Genomic DNA, 20,232 nt, shown 5'->3' on the forward strand with positions numbered 1-20,232 from the left:
TTACCCCAACACTGCATTTATATTTCCTAATATATGGGAACAGTTTAGAGAAAATTTTATGTTCTATTCTGATTGGTATGGAATGTATTTGTGAACTTGATGATACATTTTATGGCAATACATTTTCAAGGATGTGAAAGTTGTCCACTTTACTTTGGATAAAAAAATAGAAATACATGTGCAGGCTTTGCACCATATGAGGGCAGCAAAAGCAAATTCAGCAGGCCATGCAAACACCTAACTTGTTGGATTGCATTATGGTTGCATCTGGGGCACATACATTTCATATCTATGCATCATATTTGTATCTGAGCTCAAGGCAGAGAGAAAACTCTCAAATTATAAAGACCAAAAAAGTGCAACAGAACAGACATACATTTAATAAAATTCTTGCAAAAAGTGTAGCTATTCAAATAAACTGAATTTTTATGATTTTTCACAGACAATGCAACTAAAATTCAATATTGGTACTTTATAGTAGATAAAAATGATAAAATAAAAATAGCAACATTCATTCATGTTTATGAAATAGCACTGATTACAATAAAACTCTTATTGTGTATGTTGACGTTGTCATGTAGGCCTAACAAAACACAGCAACAGTTACTGATTGGAAGCGACGAAATAATGAATTTGAGATGTTATCAATTTAATCCAAGCAATATCATACGTTCGTGAATCGAGCAAAACTACTCGCGCTGCATGATTCAACTCATAAGATTCATTTCTGCGCGCCGAGAACTTCTTCTTTCTTCTTCTTTGGTGTTTATTGGCGGTTGGCAACCTAGCTTATTGGTGCATTACCGCCACCAACTGGAATGGAATATGGATCAAGTTATTTGCTTTTATACAAAATAAATAAACATAACAACCAAGCAAAACAAATAAACAAACTGGAAATAAAACATAACAAATAAACAAAAAGCAAAACAAAACCGCTATATTCTTTTATATAAATTACTTTCTTTCACAAATTTAATGATTTCATCATACAACTTACTATCTGTTTCCCTTAATAGACCTGATAAAGTAAAGTCATGATGTTTTACTTTCTTCAATGCTTGAATAAGGTGACATCTCTCATTATTATATTTCCTACAATGGATTAATACATGCTCAACTGTTTCTTGTTGGCTACAGTGTATGCATTCCCCAGTTGGGTGTTTTCCAATTTTATATAGTGTACTGTTAAGTCCAGTATGACCTATTCTCATCCGAGTTATGATACTTCCTTCTCTTCGATTCCTACTCTCCCTCCTCCCAGCACAAACTTGTTTTTGTATATTGTATAAATGTCTACCTGTTTCATTATCATCCCAATATACCTGCCATACTGATTGTGCATATGTTCTTATGAGTACCTTTGCTTCAGCTTTACTTAATGGGACCTGAAAATCTACTTGCTTTGTTCTTAAAGTTTGTTTAGCCAGAATATCCACCTTCTCATTTCCTTCCACACCAACATGAGCAGGAACCCAAATGAAACGTGTAGAAATACCCATAACTTTCATATTATACATCTTACTGAATATCTCATTGATAATATCCATCCTAACTAATGACCTGCCAGATCGTATACTTTCTAGTGATGAGTAGCTATCTGATGCAATGACAGTATTTTTTATTTTCTTCTCCTCTATCCACTGCAGGGCCAGTAATATTGCCAACAGTTCTGTTGCATATACTGACAAATGATTAGTTACTCTTTTCTTAATAAAACAATCTCTCATTGGAATATATACTGCTGCACCTGCAAATCCTGTTCGCGCCGAGAACTGTGAACGGAAATTAACTTAAAATGAAAATAAGTTTAGCTAAAAATGGAACAGGTGCTAAATAAGAAACCTTTCTCTGTTCCCCTCTCTATCCTTGACCTTTTCGTTTTCACGTCCGTGCGTCCCGCGTCATAGTAGCAGGAATACAACCAAGGCGGAGCAACGAGTGGTTTCATCCTCTCGCACACGCGCAGTATAGATACCACGCACGCGCATGTCTGAACAGTTAGCTATCACACAGTCGAAGCAGTAAAATAGTAACAGTGAGAGAAACCGGTCAGTCACCCCCTCTGAATGAACAAAATTATCACTGGCGCAGAGGTACGATATATTCAAGCTAAGTCGCAGCATGCTCACATTAAACGGATAGCATGTTATGTTATGAGTGACACTAAGAGGTTATGTTTAAACTTTAGCGGCTAGCCGAAACTCTGGCATGCGAGTAGGTGTGGCGTGCAGTAGAGGTTCGGTGGGTGTCCGCGTGCGTTACATTGTACACGATGTTCTAATAAATTTGGTGGACTTCTTTAGTGCAAAAAATATTACTCATTCTCGGGACATTTGCTAGCAACAATACGTTGCAGTATTATAACAACTGTTCAGTTTTGAAGTGGTCTGTGTGAGAAACTTGAGCAACTTTGCAGTTGTGTGTATTAGTGTTGCATGCATGGAAAGAATTCATTTCATGCAGTCAAGGGTTTGTGAAATCGTACGTAACCGTATTAATTACACCTGTATTTTTGTTTCAGACTGGCAGCTCCCACAGTAGTCTGTATAGTTCTCATTAACTTGTCCACCACTACATACAAATTAAGTAATTGCTTATGTTGAACAATGACAACCTCAGTCACTTTCAATGTATAGAAAGAAAATGTTTTTCAGTCAGTCAGTAACATTCTGCTGATATCTCCTTTGTGCATCACAGGTTAAAGGACAAATCCAGTGAAAAATTAAAAAAAAGGTTCATTTTTCACTGGATTTGTCCTTTAAAGTCATTATCTTGAGGTCATAGTAACATAGTTTATGTTCACATACTTGACAGAAAAAAATATAGCTTTTTTCTTTGTGTAACGGATGCCAGAAGTTCAGACAATCCCAAATTGTACTCTTATAAGTGCCTTATAAAGTGTTTTTTGTTTGTGTTTTTGTTCTAGGACTTTTGAAAACTGTCATTTGGTTGTGCATGTCACTGAGAGCCTGACGTTTCTCTTAAATGGCTGCCTCTGGCTCCTCCACCACTGTGCCTGAAGGATTTCACTATGAGACCAAGTATGTCATTCTTAGCTACCTCAGCCTGCCCCCACCACCAAGATCAAGAACCTCAGAGACAGCGGAGGGTAAGAGATCACACCGGAAGGAGTTTAATTTCGTCTCAAAACAATGACGCAACTTTCAGTAGTCCGCTTGTGTCCGTAATGCAAGGAAACGGGAAGCATATATTGTAGTGTATGCATAGTCAGGCAAGAAATCACTTTTTCTCTGTACATGCATGGGAAAAAGTCATTTGGTTTATGCAATACAAATTCCTATAGGAATAATGGGACTGATGCAAAAATGGTATGTATGTAACCTTAGGAAAGATTTATTTAACAAAATTCAGTGGTTTGAACAAATACCCCCGGTTTCACAGACCAGGGCTGCGTTTCCCAAGAGCATCGTAAGCCTAAGTTGATCGTAGAACAATTGCCACCAATGGTCTCTGCCGATCATCTTAGGATTACAATGCTTTTGGGAAACGCAGCCCAGGCCGAAGCCTAGTCCTGGACTAAAATAATGTTTGAGCGGTTTCAACTGAAAGCAACTTGTGCTGACATCTCTTAAAATATGCCAGTGCCAGTGCAACGAAATTTCCTACTCCCCAATTCTGAAGTTGCAATTGAGTTTGTTGCGTTCAACTGCCTTCAAGAATATAGGAGTCATGGTGGATACAAGGATCTCTTCTTGGGGAAGTCTTGTTAAAGCCAAAATGTATTGAAGATATTTAGTCAATATCCAATGGAATTTGAATAAAGTGCCATTCAACCATATAAACATACCCTCCCTATTGCATACATTAATTGTGCCATCTAGATTCTGTAATTTCAGTCAAATAATTGTTTTTCCCGATGTTTAAAGTACATAAAATATGCATCAAATGGTTATTTATATATGCAAATATACATGACTGTAAAGGCAAGAGAGAGCAGTGTAGATGTGGGGAAAAATTAATGAAACTTTACAGTCACTACAGCAATAGTTCTCTTCTTTACAATGTTTAAAGTATATGGCCCGCCGAACTCGGAAACTTCGGTTTCAAAAAACACAAATAGGTTTCCCAGTCGTAATTACGGCTGGAGAGGTTGTTCGTGTCCAATTTCTGACTAGGAAATTTGTATTTATGATAGTGTCCAAAATGTCACTTTTTCAGTTAAATAAGTATCATCCAGGTACTTGAAGTCCACTTATTGTTGGCATTTTACATTTGAGCAAACTACTCATCATTTATGCACTATTTTGTAGTATAAGAATGCAAATTGGGATGCACCTCAGAACTTCCAAAAGGTCTTTGTGCAGTTGAGTTTTCCCTCTACAGGCTGAAACTACCTGCCCTAGGACTGTTAGTGATGGCCTTAGAGCTGCTTTGCTAAGGATCTTGGTTTCTAATTTTGCCATTACAGTTTCAGTCGCTAGTAGGGTTTGTCCACAGTTACTGAGGTCACATTCCTCTTCCAGGAATCTCCATTTTGTCCTTGAACATGGGCTGTAACTCAAAGTGCTGTATACAGAGTGCTGTAACTAGTGTAATTTGATTGAAAAATGCCTGCAGGTATTGCAAGTAATGCATTAACAAATCCTTCAGAGTGCATGTGTTGTCTATACTTCTTAATTATGTGGCAGTCCATATATGGTTGGCAAATTTGGTCCCACTGGTGTTGTTTAGTCTTTTGATGTCATTTGGCCAATTCTAGCTTCAAGCGGTCCCTGGAATTTTGCTTGGAATCATTATAGGACTGCTTCTCGTGAATATTGACTTGTAGCATACGTCCATTTATTTAGTACTTGTGGACTTCAGAAGGAGATGCAAAGCGCACATGCAGTATGTCATTGACAGTTAATCTGGTTGACAGAGGATGGTATGGGCGTAAGCTGCCTTTTGGAAATTTTGGAGCCTTGGGCACATCAGTGGTTCAATAAGGAATGTCCTGTGTCCTGCTCTGGTTTTCAATCAGTCAGCTTTGAAAGTAGCTTCTGATCCCTCTTTCCACTCGACCTGCTCTGCACTCTGACAGACTGTCATGTGCAATCAGCGTTGGCTTGTTCACATGCCACTGATTCAGAGTAAAGCGCAGCCCTCTCAAATCTGTTTTAAGACCTGCCCAGCCTGGGAAAAATCAATGTGAGCTCCCATCAACTTTTGCAGTGTTGTTTAAGGCTTTATTGTCCACTTCACAGTCTTTATACACACTCTCTCTAAGTCTATCTGACTGTTTCTTTCTGCCTCTAACACTTTCTCTTTTTGTAGTCAGTCACTGGTGTTTGTGGTTGAGGGAGTTGAATGTTGAATCTATTGGTCCCTGTAAGCCTGGGCTGTAGAAAACACTAAATAATTCACCGGTGTGTGAATGAACAGCCACACAACACTTTATGGCAGCATAGAAAAGCCAGTTGTATTACAGAATCATTTTTAATACAGTATTGAAATATAGTAAAATGTAAAAGTAATTAGAACCAATGTTGATAACAATGGGAATGAATTTAAAAGGAACTTAAACTAAAATGCCTGGACACGTGAGAATTTGATAGGGAAATGATCATAAAAACAGGCTGTTTACATATATCATTTGGAGCACATCATATGCTGAACATACTGGACATCACATTATAAGTTCTGAATGCAGTAGTATGTCAAAAGCTTTGTTAATTTCTGTTCTTTCTGTCTGTTAGATATGAGATGCTATGGATGCTAATATTTTGTGCAAAATTCACTTTGTGTCGCTCCTATGTTTTGCAAAAGTCGATATGATCTCCACTGATAAAAAGAACAGCTTTTGGATTGTTTAGAAGTTATGTTAGAATTTGAAGGAGTGCAGATCTTTGTTATAGTCCAGTATCTTTGGCTCAGTTTCTCTGTTGTTTTCTTTCCACTTCACCTTTTTTAGCTTCATCAGTCATGCAGAAAATTACTTGCCTAAATATTTGAATACCTGGAGTTTCCAGGCTTGTTTTATGCTTGTTTGTGTCAAGATTCAAATAATCAAGATTGCTTAAAAAAATTAAGTACTTAATATTAGCAAGATATTTAAATAGCTGATGAAAATGTAATATTTCATAAACATGTCAGCAAACACCTCTATTAAAAAATTTTTTTTTGTAATAAATAAACGTGTGTTATTATTCTGTGCAGGAGAGAGCCATTCTACACAGGAAGTGCAAAGAGAGCGGAATAGCAGCCTGAAGAAACAGATTGAGAATGAAATGAAGCAGCTGGAAGAGGAAATTGCGGCCTGTAAGATGTTTTTTGTTATAACTGTAATTTCATGATAAAATAAATCTGAAATCTGGATCATGGTTTAAAGTCATCTGCCTCTTTTTTTCTGCTCAGCTTTTTCCAGGACTGGTTTTGATCAGCACACATCCCCTGTGTTCAGTCCAGCCAATCCAGAGAGCTCCATAGAGGACAGTCTGGCAGTGCTGGGGGACCGCATCTCCCGGGACCTGGACATGCACCTGTCCCCCGCCACTCACACGCTTCTGCGCAGGTCCTTTTAAAAGTCCAGGGAGAATTCCTGGACAATTTTTAGTAGTTGGTAAAAAGCTCTTGGCAGAGGTCTATGCCAGAAAAATGTATTGTGTAAACAGCCTGCACACACTTATAATAAGCTGGCTTGTAAAGGGAGTTTAAATGACTATTCTTGACATTTGACTTAAATATTGACTGAAAGCTTTCAACATATATTATCTTGATGTTTTTCAGAACAACTAGCAAATTCAAATAAATGCAGAGAAATGTTCTGAACGGTGATTATATGAATGTGTCTCTTGTGCAGGGATTTGAGCTTTGAGCACTTCAGAGCAGCGGTGGAGGAGGTGTCCTCTCACGCTCAAGGAGGATGGAGCAAGGTCATTTAAAACACGCACCACATAGGTGCACATAAAGCGCCCTCAAGGCCATTGGGCTGTTTTCACTAATGTGTTAATGTCTCTGTCTTTCATTTTCTCATTCTATTATTGTGTCTCTCTGTTTAGGTGTTGGTACCCTTAGTATTGTTACAGAACCTGCAGACTGAAGGGCAGCCGCTGGATTCTCTGCTACATTATGGTTTGCGTTATCTTGAGGAATCACAAGCAGACTTCATCATTATGCAGGGAGGATGGGTGAGTGACTTACATTTAATCGGTAATCTACTGTCTAGTTTGATCTAGATCATTTAAACAGTTGATTCTTAACCATATCAAAAGTTTTTTTTTCATCAATAATGCTAGGCCTGTTGCGATTATTACATAATTATTACTGAATATTTTATAATATTGAGATAACTGCGATCATAGTGCAATTTAAATTCCAAATACATACTATAATCCATGAAAAAGAATTAAGCAATTGTAAAAAAAAAAATTATATGCACATTTTCTTGCCACTCTTTCTGGTGTAGTAGTGTGTTATTCTCCAAATATTGAACATCTCTGCAACTCGTTAGCAACAAAATGTTTGATAGTCCAATTGGGTGTACCTTACAGCAGTGGTTCTCAACCTTTTGACTAAAATGCCCCCCATTGTCCAACACAAATCTGGAGGTAAGATCCAGATCCAATACTAGATTTCTTCTAGTATTTCTGATATAAATTATGAAGGACTAAAAATGACAGAACGAAAAATAAATAAATAAATAAATAAAAGTAGAAATAAATAAATAAATGCAGAAATAATAGTGAAAATAAATACATTTTGGTATTATAAATGGCTATTTCTGTATTTTTACATGTATTTATTTATTTATTTATGCATTTTTATATGTATTTATTTATGTATTTATACATTTATTTATATATTTATGTATTTATATATTTATTTATTTATATATTTATATATGTATTTATTTATACATTTATTTATTCCTACATTTATTTATTTCTGAATTTCCACATTTCTACATTTATTTATTTCTGTATTTCCACATTTCTACATTTATTTATTTCTGTATTTCCACATTTCTACATTTATTTTTCCCTGCGCATGTATGCTAATTGACCAATGGCTAACCACGCCCCCTCCACTCACTCGGACAAACAGTCAACATTCGGTAACAGGCGCTTTGGCAGCTGTCACAGTAGGAGACATTTCACAGGAGTCAATTGATGATTTTTTGGAGACAGAAAGATTATATATCATCTCGATGTCACCAAAAGGGCCTTAAATATGCATTGGAGGGTTATATATTAATAATTTTATAGTTGAGAAGGTCGATAAGCTTCAGCTCCAGAACAAAGATTTACAGTTCACAGTGTAAACGTTATAGTTTGGTGCTATTTCGCTTCAAACGCTCGCTTTATACGCGCGTCCTATTCGCTTTGGATTCAAAATGTTCAAGCGTCGAACTAGACGCGGATACGCGCGAATTTGACGCTCTATTCGCGTTTGGTGTGAGCGCAGAATAATGAACAGGCTGCGATGTCAAGATTGCATTGCTGGAATGTGTGTGTGTGTGTTTGTGTGTGTGTCTGTGTGTGTGTGTGTCAGAGAGCGGGCGCGATCGAACAGTGGAAACATAAAAACATACTCCATTTTGTTCATACAGGACATAATTAAAACTGCAAAGTGTTTAGCCTACTTATATTTGTGTAAAACACAACATTGTGCTTTTGTCAAACTGTAAACTCTTGTCAAACTGTAACCTACAACTGTCACCCAACCAAAATAAATACATATAGAAATGCATAAATAAATAAATAAATACATGTAAAAATACAGAAATAGCCGTTTATATTACCAAAATGTATTTATTTTCACTATTATTTCTGCATTTATTTATTTATTTCTACTTTTATTTATTTATTTATTTATTTATTTTTCGTTCTGTCATTTTTAGTCCTTCATAATAAATATGACAAAGTTGTTTGTTTTTAATCTTTTTTTTTTTTTTTTTTTATAAACAGAAACTGGGAAACACAAAAGGGAAAATCAATTGTGATTTAGCATTTAATTTGATTATTTTAATATTTTTTTTTTAAATAATAGTACTATTAATAGTTATTAAAATGAATTTAAAATGTTAAGTCATCCTGCAGCCCCATTAGAAGTTTGCTCAGGCCTCCTAAGACCAAAATCAGAGACGACAAATAAGAAATATGACAGAACGTGTGGATTTAAAAGGATGCCCATTTTATTTGTATTAAACCTAAGGGTACTGATATCAGACCCGACCCATGTTCAAAGCACTCGTCAAAGTTTTGGACTCAAACCTGCTCGGGTCTCGGGTCGGACCTTGGTTTTTGTTTTTTAGATCCAAGACTACCTTTGAAGACCTCTAGTTCTGGCCCCTGGGTTGAGAACCACTGTCTGTAAGAGTTTAAGGTCAGTTTCAAGGCAAAACGTGTTTCTTCACAGAACTGTAATGGTTTGACTTCTGTCAGGAGAGGGAGCCAGAGCTGTGCGTTTTTTCTTTTCTTTTTTACATATAACCCCCTTCAGCTGCTGTTGGATAATGATAGCCTAATGCTAGCCATTGTGTGTTGATTTTTTTTTTTTTTTGATTTTTGAGCAAAAATGAAAATTTTTGCTCAAAGTATGCAGAACCCTTTAGATACAAAGGGCTTAGTGTTGGTTAAACATGTTATGCTGCTGTGTGATGAGCAAGATAACTTTATTTAGTGTTTCTTCTACACTTTCCCCTTCCTCTCACCTTTATGGACAGTGTGATTAAGAGCATATTTGTTTAAGCCACAGTTCTTCGCTACTTCATATATAAGGCCATAATAAAGAATTCCTCTTTAACTGAATGTTTTGCATAATGTGCACACTCATTCCCATTCAGCTTATCAAAATGTATGTAATTTGTTAGTTCAAACTGAAGATTGTTCATTTCTGAAGGCTATCTTTCCCTCATGCAAATGTTTTATGAGAACAGTTCTTCACCTCTGTTAGATGATGTTGTAAAGGAATATGAAGGTCTTGTTTGTTTATGACATCCGATTTGGGTCACATTATATCTCATAGGAGGGCCGTCCTTATGAAAGACGCAGTTGATGTGTTCTGTGTGTGAGCTGAAGAACTCAGTCAGAAGGAATAATTTAATTAGAGCACCGCTGACATTTACGCAGGGAGGAGGGGACACCATTGTTTTATACTTCAGCTCGGTACAGGACCACATTCCAGTGATGGAGTGAGAGCTTTGGCATACATGATATTGAATAAGCATCTGTGAGAGTTTGAATGCAGGAGGGAGGAGTCGGACAAGTAGGAGGAGAATCCGTGTGCAAACAAACCAGACCTCCTTCTCGGCACTTCCAGCCACATTACTCTGACAGCAACCTTTTATCCTGTGTATACGTTCTCTCCGGCACTCATTCACTTTATTTCCTTGTGATCACTGCTGGAGTTCTGCGCACTTAGGAGTTGAACACAGGCAGGTAGGACAGCTGCTTTCTTCTTGAGCTCTGGACCAGATGAGATTATACTTTCATGGTCCATTTACGAAACAATTTTTTGCGATTTAGTTCTTTTTGTCCACCATCTTGCTCTCCATCACTTTGCAAGCACTTTATCTTAGCAAGGACACTCAGGTTTAATTCTGTATTTAGTTATCTCCATTAAATAGGTCAGTCAGTAAATATTGAATTTAACATTTAACTTGTTTTAGTGTAGAAACGACTGCTGCTGGAGTAACTTTGTTTGCTCAATTCTTCTTTTGGATGAATTTGATTAAATTTTTTGCACATTTGCAGAAGCACAATTATTATAGTATTATAAAACCACAAAATAGGCCTTAATCGTGACACACGAGAATACATTTCTGAGTATATTGTTTGCTCTTATGTAAATTATAGCATCAATTCACTATGACTATTCATGTACAAATTGTTTTGTTGGATGATTTATGCAGAAAATTCTTTCATGAATGAGATTCAAAGCCAGTGACGGGAATGAGAAAGGATCTCTCTCTGCTTGTTTGTGGTTCAGGTAAACCCTACGTTATGGGGATAAAATGTTCACACAAAGATGGCAAAATCCAAAATCTTTGTCTTTGTGGGGACATTTTTGGACCTTATGAAGAAAACCGTTTATAAATCATACTAGGTGATGTTTTTGGAAGGGTAAAAATGCAGAACATTTTCTGTGAGGGTTAGGGTTACAGGATAGCATATGCAGTTTGTACAGTATAAAAATCATGTCTATGGAAAGTCCCATAAATCATGGATACCCAATGTGTGTGTGTCTGTTCTGCAAAACCCAGGGCAAAGCAGCAAGAAGCCATTTTGAAAACTAAAACAGTGCATTAGTCAATGACGTGTTCCGCCGAATCATGCCGTCTGCTCTGATCATGATAAACTCTAGGTCAAGGGAAACTGTTCAATACACCCCACCAAAGGAGTAACAGATACCTGATATGAGGGAGATGTGTGAAATTTTGTCTTGTGAGTAACCCCATGATCCCCTTCTTGTCCCTCTGTCTGTAATGTACGCAACACAGAGGTGACCTTCAGTGTGTCTGTGTCACATTGCCCAGCAAAGATTCTTGAGATGGCATGATGTGATGTAATTTGACTCCAGTTGTGTGGTACAGACAAACCGCTCCGTATATCAGTAAGTGCTGAGAGCAGAGCTTGATCCACGTCAGGTCGCATCACCCTGCGCATCGCTCAGTCCGAGCTCTTACGTAACTGCATTTTACAGGCGATGTGCTGCTCTCATCACACAAACTGTGGCTATACGCCACCCCCACATGCTCTAGATGAAGAACAGAAATAAATCTGATAAATCCTCATATGAAATCTGCTTGAGCAGGGCTGTCCCAGTTTGACTGCCTCAAAACTACTCCCTGTGCTAGTCGAGATCGTGACCTGTATGCTTGACATACTCTGGGAGACAAATTTTTCACCTTAGGAATCCGGTTTGGATTTACTTTAACAATATTAAATATTCACTTATGTACATTTAGGATGTGTTCAGATGTTTTGAGGAGAAATGTAGCCCACTATGGGTGAAGCCTTTGAGGAATGTTTCACAGTTTCCACAAAAAATTACTCCGCACATCTTGTTTTTAACATTGATAATAATAAGAAATGTTTCTTGAGCAGCAAATCAGCACATTAGAATGATTTCTGAAGGATCATGTGACACTGAAGACTGGAGTAATGATGCTGAATATTCAGCTTTGGCATTACAGGAATAAATTACGTTTTAAAATATATTAAAATAGAAATTAGTTATTTAAAATTGTAATAATAATTCAGTATTACCATCGGACTGTATACCTGATCAAATGAATGCAACCTTGGAGAGCATGAGAGACTTTATTCAAAAACATAAAAAAATCTTACTGACCACAAACTTTTAAAACGGTAGTGTATGTTTAGTAGGCACATTAGTTCTCATACTTTAGTAGCATTTTAGTACTAAATTACTAAATGCCTAAGCACTAGATCGGTTTTATGATCTGCGTATCACCCCATTTTCAGTATTGCGCCCTCATATGAACGTGAAAGCATTTGAGTTTGGCAGGCATGCGTGAGTTTTGTCTGTAGGCGAGGGTGGGTACATGTATCTTGGGTGGTGTTGCATAGGCACCTATGGCTCACCTAAGAAGAAACGCCTTACAACAACATAACTTCATTTTAAGACGGTCTCTGGATAGGACAGCAAGCCTTATCTTGCAGAAAACATGTCTGTCTTCACCATTTCAAAAAGCTATTGTCAAATCAGACTTTGTGCATGTGGTTTTTGTTACATTACATTGAGCAAAAGTAGCTGTAAAGACATACAGTTTCAAATAAATGCTATACAAAAAATGTATCATGGTTTCTGCAAAAATATTAGGCAGATTACCTGTTTTCAAAATTGATAATATAAAATCTTTCTTGTGCATCAAAACAGCACATTAGAATGATATCTGAAGGATCATGTGACACTGAAGACTGGAGTAATGATGCTGAAAATTCAGCTTTGCAACACAGGAATAAATTACATTTTAAAATATATTCAAATATCTAAATTGTTATAATAATACTACTAGCTGTAATACGGCTTTTTGCTGTATTTTTGATCAAATTGATGAGGCCTTGGTGAGCATAAAAGACTTCCAAAAAAACCTCATCAACCCTAAACCTTTTTTCTTTAACTGACCTGTTGTTTGTTGTTTACCCTGCTGACTGTATGGTTATTAAAGTACATAAAGGTCAGCTGGTTTCTTTGGAAACTGACTTAAATATATGACTGTTCATTTAAAGGGTTGTGGAGACCATGACAAACTCTACATAATATATATTGCGCTGTAACATTCCACTGGTTGTGTCCTCTCTCTGTTGGCCATCAGATGTTAAGCCAGATGCTGGGATCTAATGTGTTTGTGAATGCATCTGTGTGAGGCAGGATTACATGTGAAACTAGATGCATGTGCACAGTGGTTGATTACTGAAAAGGCCTAAAAGGGCACAGCCAGCAGAAGAGTGTCCTTTATGATGTATCAAGTGAGAGGCAATATCTCCAGTTTGCTTTATGCAAATGAGCAGAAACGGATGTATTTACAGAGTCAGACAATGAGCATGCTTGACCTAGTTGTGGTAGACACGCAGAAACCAACGTCATATGCGGACAGACACCACAGCCGTTAGGTTTTGTCATTGTGTGGATGGCAGAGTAAGATAAAGACATGACCGTAAATAGAAAAAACTAACAGTGCAGTGAATACAGGCTGAAAAAGAGGAGAGTGGGATAACACACTTCATGTGGAGTTCTTTCCTTATTGTAAATGGTGATGGCACTTTCCCCCCATGTTTTTGACCTGACTTACCATATCTCTAGTTATGTAAAGTCTTTTTAAAGCTTATTTTGTTTATTAAAACCATGAATGAAGAGTATTTATTATTAAAGATGTAATACTCTCACACTCCACTGGTGGGCATATGAAATTAAATGACAAATACTCCATGTTATGGTAAATTGACTGTTAACTCACTGTGCTAAAATGTTTTTTTTTTTATGTTTTTGACAGAGGTTTCTTATGCTCACCAAGGCTGTATTTATCAAATATACAGTATAAATATATTTATTTCTGTGATGGCAAGTTGTTATACAGTATTCAGATTTGTTAAGAAAAAAATCTTGTTATTATTAATGTTGAAAACAGTTGCTGCTTAATATTTTTGTGGAAACGATGATAGATTTTCAGGATCTTTTGATGAATAGAAACTTAAAAAGAACAGAATTTATTTGAAATAGAAATCTTTTGAAATTTTGTAATGCCTTTACTGTCACTTTTGATCAATTTAATGCATCCTTGCTGAAAAAAGTATTAAAAATGTATCTTGTAATGTATCTGACCCCAAACATTTGAATTGAAAAAAGTTTTATTTAAAATAAATAATTTTGCAAATAAATGTTGGTATTGTAATAAATATATGTGGAGTATATTTATATTTATGCATTTGGCAGAGGCTTTTATCCAAAGCGACTTACATTGCATTTAAAGGTACACATTTACATTCTTACATTACAATTATAATTACATTCTTACAATTACATTCAAGCATTTAAGGCCTTTAAGCACATAAGCATTAAAAGACATTAAGTTTTATTTAGCAAGCATATAACCATCTTGATCATAGATGGAAAAGACCATTGACCATTTACCGCCAATACAGGCAATTTACCATAGGAAATATGTTTTTTAAAGCTTTTTGACCATTATAGAGCCACCTATGGTCCGATCTCCATAAAATTTTACATGCTTGTTTAGAATGTTATGTCACATGCTCGCCAATTTTCATGAAGTTCTGAGTTTTCGGTTAGGATTTATAGGCTTTTGAGTGTATTTTGCCATGCCCATTTTCTAAATGATCCTGTTATAGCCATATGAAAAATGCAAAAGTTTAACTTTTTTTTTTTAATAATTATTGATCTAGAGAATCCAGAGAATTGTCCTAGATTGGTTTGGTTCCGATCAGGCGAAGGTTTTTAACATAATCCCGAATATTTAATGAACAATTTGATTGACAGCAGTGGTTTTTAAGACAAAGTTTTTCAGTATGAGATCTATCAAATTATATGCATATTGTATGGATGTGTGAAACACCACGTGATTACAGAGCCGTAAAACGCCACCTAGTGTTCAATCGTCACGATTACGGTGACCTCAAATTGAACTCCTACATATGTGTACCGAGTTTGGTGAGGATATCTCATTTACTTCTCAAGTTATAGCCATTTTAGTAAAATAGGCTCCTCCCACAACGTTCGTTTTGCGCCCCTTAGCGACCGTGAATCGAAATTTCAACTTTTTTTTGATAATTATTGATATTCAGACTCCAGAGAACATTTCTGCACTGGTTTGGTTTCTGATCGGGCGAAAACCTAGGACTTGTTCGCAAAAGTAGTTTTTTGACAAAATTCAAAATGGCGTAAAATCTATCATGCCGGAAATAAAATCGGAGATATATACGTTTTGTTCTTCAGGAGCTCTGGATTCTAATGATATAAGACACTTGAGGCTACACCATACGGTCTAGGAGTTCTGAGCAGTTCCGTGCTTTTGATCGCTGTAGCGCCACCTATGGGCCGATTTGGCCCAGTATTACATCTGAGTAGCGAGCAATACTACTACCATTTGACCAAGTCTCAAGTCTCTAGGCCTTACGCTTTGGGCTGCCTGATCAGTTTTATGGCGGAAAAAATCAAATAACAAAATTACTAACAATTACAATAGGGTTTCAGCACTTTGTGCTTGAACCCCTAATAAAACGAGTAAGATGTCTAACATGTGATTTGATGTTAATTGGATGAGAACGGGTTCCTTTGTTTAAAATTGATTTTAAGTCATCTGTGTACCTCATTTGTTTGTGAAGTTTATATTTGATGAGCCACACTAATCTACATGAGAATGGTTTGCAGACATGATTAGACTTAAGGAAATGCAGTTAAAAACCAAACAATATGCATTTGTTTTTCAATCTTACTGTGGCTTAGGTAATGACGTTAGGAAATGCGTACATTGCTTTAACCACAGTTTGTAAAAGACTAAATTGTTATGACTCAGTGTTTGCTTAGAAGCTTATCTTGATGAAAAAGCTTCTATTTTACACACACACACACACATACACACACACACACATACACACACACACACACACACATATATATATATATATATATATATATATATATATATATATATATATATATATATATATATATATATATATATTCAATAATCAAATTCAAATCGTTTAATGCACAGCTAGAGGTGGATTACCCTGCTTATACCATGGTCATTTGCCAAGACTGAAAAGTTAAAGATCTTATTTATGTTTGTTGCTCAATATTTGACCAGAAGGGTTAAAATTATGGTAAAATGATTTTGTCAGTCATGGCTTTTTAGATCTAGCATTCTTTCCACTCTGAAATCATACATAGAGATAAAGTACTGCGGTAAGATTACATTTATTTAAATGAATTATCGAGAGAGAGAGAGATGCGTGTGAATTACTTGCGACTGTGCAGTGTCTCTCTACTAATAGTGAAGCTGTAGGTTTCAGAAAATTCAAAAACGGCAACATTACCCCCCTCGTTGCTAAAAAATGTAATGTAGCGATTTAGTAGCGAAGCTATGTTAAGTTGAAGGGCACCACTGGCAACAAGTTTCTGTGCTCCTAAATCTTCTGTGCACAGCGCCATTTCCGATCTCTGTCTTCGAGTGATACGTATGTGTGTGGGTGCGTGCTTCAATAAAAGGAGCTCATTAATATAGAACGGTGATTAAACGGCAACTACCTGTGCATTAAACTGTTTTATTGCACACCGTCCAGCCAATCAGTATCGAGTATTCAGACAGACCATGGTACTATATATGTATACAAAATTTTCTATAAACACTATATCAGTATAGAGGTTTTCTGATGTTTGAAATAAAAAAAAACGACTAATGAACTAACTGATTGATATTTCCTCTCTTTACATTACAGGGCACTGTGTTCAGCCTGGATGAAGCGGAGGACCCGGGTGTGATCATAGCTGAGGACAGTAACGACATTTACATCCTGTCAGGTGAACAGGCCTCGGATCAGCTAAGCCCTCCTGCTTCACTACTGACTCCTGGAGATAGTAGTGGGCCGGCTTCCTGGCAGACAGAGAGTCTTCCTGTGTCTTTGACAGGACACGAGTCTTGGGCGCAGGTCGGCATGATGGACCCAGAAGACGTCAAGAGTCTGGACAGCGTCGAGGGAGTGGCGTTAGCCGAAGAGCAAAGCGAGAACAATTCCTCAAACTCTGACATTGTCCATGTGGAGCGTGAAGATGCTGAACTGCTTGAAGAAGGTGGGGAGACGGTGGAGGAAGGGGAGCTGCAGAGTAGCGTACTTAGCGTGCTGGGCAGCGAGAGCGAACTCGCCGCAGTCAGAGAAGAAGCGTCAGATGCAGAGCCGGCTCCACCCGCACCGGAGCCAATTGTGGAACCGATCGTGATGGAGATCCCTCCACCTCCACCTCCAGCCTCAATAGAGCAAGAGCACCAAGACACCCATGCTGCTTCTACCGCCTCGTTGCCCGTGCCTGAGCCTGAGCTTGAGCTTCAATCTCAGTCTGTTCCAGCTCCTGTGGAGCCACAGTCATCATCCCCACCGGATCTAGAACCAGAAGCAACCCTTGAGCAAGTGATACTTCCAGAGGTTGAGCTGAAGGCCTACGACTTCTCTGTCCCAGATCCTCCTGAGGTGCAGACAAAGACAGAGCCACAACCCGAGTCCTCTGATCTCCCTGTGCTGCTATACAGCGGTGCTGCCCTGGTGGCCATTGCTGCAGTATTGGCCTTTGGAGCGCTGGCCTACAGGAAGAAGTAGAAAGTCTGTGAATGTCCATGACCTCACTGTATCTCTTGCCCTAATGGAGCCCCGTGGGTCAACGTGCCACCACAAGCTATACTTTATGGGAAAAGTACTCCTCTGAAATGTGTCATACCATTTTGTTTTCTGTTCTCCTTGCTTTTATTTGTTGGCTTAGTTCTTTAAACCATCTTTATGACTGGACGGGAACTTGCAGGTGTAAATTCAGGTTTCTTTTGTGCTGTACTCGTGAACATGGGAGTGATCCGTTCACTAGGCTGTGACCTAGGTTTTGCCTGGTTCCTTAATATTAACGAAAGAAAAATCAAGGCTTCAGATCCAAAGGAAGTTAATTTTTGTTAGTTAAGCATGTTTATTCTAATATATATATATTCGATGATTTAATTAACTTAATTTTTATTTTAAAGCACTAGCTTGTGCGATTGCATGATTATGAATTTACCTTGTTAGACATGAAATATTAAAACACAACACTTTTTATGGGCAATCCCCTTTAGATGGATTGTGTGACACTAAAAATATATCCATATTTGAACAAGATTACTCACAATAATCAAAAGCAAAGTCTTCACGTATCCTTGATTCCTTTTACACATCATTTGGACATTCATATCAACCATCTTTACTGTAATATTAGAATAAATTGGGCCTGATTATGCTTGAATGAATGCTTTTGTTTGAATTTCCCCTTTTAAATCTAAAATTAGAAGCCTAGGTCACAGCCTGAAATGGGAAACCCCTTCACTTTGTCTATTACATTTTATTTAAGGGATTGTCATCAATAAATGTACAACAATTTTCTATAATGTGAACAATTGTTCCTTGAGGAACAAAAACATGTTTGTTTAGGGCTCATGTGAAAATACTACACCAGCACAGTCAATAGTGCCATGGCATCAGGGCAATTGACTGAATTTATCTCAGAAACAGGAATCGGAAGATCATGTTTGGAAAGTCATGTTTAGCTTTATAATATGATATTTCCAAGCATGCATTTTGTAATTAAATGTCCCTAATTCTGGGTCAGGAACTATTTCAATAAAATCTTTTTGTGAAGTATTGAAATATTATGTATGATGAAACATTAAACAGGTGGTTTAATCTTAAACCAACCTGTTCCAGAAACATCCAAATGGATTTTGTAATTGTAGAGTAAAAAGTGATTTGCTGTGTTAGATAACATTAAAGGTAGGGTAGGCTATTTCGGAGAGGCTAGCAATAGCAAGCTAGCTTTGAAATCATAAGATCCCATCTTCCCTTCAGAGCGTCTCCAAAGCCACACCTCCTTCAAAGCACATGAACACGCACTGTTAGAGCAGAGTCTGCAAAGTGTCACGAGAGACGGTATTAAATTACCTCATGTCTCAAAACACATAACATTAAAATAATAATGAACGTAAACAACTAATAGAGCTCTAGTTGTACCACCTGACTGCTGCAGGTTCATTTCAGCGTTGATATTGTTGCCATAAAATCACATAAATTCATTAGACGGTGTTCTCTTTAGTTCTCATTAGTTCTCAGAGTAGAACGCAATGGGTTGCCATCTCTTAATTAAAGTAATTATGGTGTGAATGCAGCATTAGCTTGTTTTGGTTCAGGAGAAACTGTAAAAGGTGGCTGCTGTTTGTTTGCAGCACTTCCTGACTGTCTACAACTCTGCATAGCTTCATGAAATGCGCTGACGTGTGATGTCTGCGCGAAGGTATGCAACGTTGACAGGCAAGTAGGACATCCTATTATTGAATTCGGACCGTTTTTTTTTTTGGTCCTGAGACTTCCACAAAAGATATATGTATATTTTTAAATATTTAGACCACTTCTATTATTGATTGCTATCAGGATGTGGAAGGATTTTTAACCTTATAAAACAAAAAGTGATTATGAAAAACATTGCCCACTCTAAATTTAACTGTCAATCAAGAGCTGACTTCAGGTTTGGGGGACCAGAATGTCTCTAAATGCCTTCTGAACCACACAAATCAGTCATCAGTCCTTTACTGTTTTTCTTTGTCTCCTCACACAAAGTATTGTCCGTCTTCAGCCTCTGATTTACACCTTGCCTGTATCTTGTGCTGTTGTTTGATCCTTAAAAGCTCAAAAGGCCTGCACAGCACAGCCTTGTCACCCGTTTCCCTGTTGTGTGCCTATCCAATAGAGACCTTTGTCAAAACAATAAAAAACATAAGCAGAAGTCACATCTACAGGCAGGATCCACCTGTTGTGTCAGTGGTTGGCAACCTCACGTCAGAGAAAACAAAGTGCTATTTTTTTTGCAAGTGAGGTTTTTTTGTATCATAGATGGACAAAAGCTGTGAAATAAAACTTCAATCAAGGGTGAACCTGGTGTTTTGTGTCCTAATTTAAGCATGAATTTGATTATAATGAAACACTGCCTAAATTAAAATAACAAAAAGATGCAAGCAGA

General features: G+C 37.2%; 1 protein-coding gene across 1 annotated transcript; it reads left to right on the top strand.

The window, feature by feature from the left end:
• Positions 1 to 1,909: 1,909 nt before the first annotated feature.
• On the top strand, positions 1,910 to 20,146 carry bcl2l13 (BCL2 like 13). The gene is made up of 7 exons (XM_084124142.1): positions 1,910 to 2,096; positions 2,930 to 3,112; positions 6,160 to 6,261; positions 6,358 to 6,514; positions 6,803 to 6,875; positions 7,002 to 7,130; positions 16,929 to 20,146. The coding sequence occupies exons 2-7, from the start codon at positions 2,989 to 2,991 to the stop codon at positions 17,799 to 17,801; spliced, it is 1,458 nt and encodes a 485-aa protein (XP_083980268.1). The 5' UTR covers positions 1,910 to 2,096; positions 2,930 to 2,988; the 3' UTR covers positions 17,802 to 20,146.
• Positions 20,147 to 20,232: the final 86 nt, after the last annotated feature.

Source organism: Abramis brama (assembly GCF_963993115.1).
Source record: "Abramis brama genome assembly, chromosome: 9".
In the NCBI taxonomy this organism is placed as follows: Eukaryota; Metazoa; Chordata; class Actinopteri; order Cypriniformes; family Leuciscidae; genus Abramis; species Abramis brama.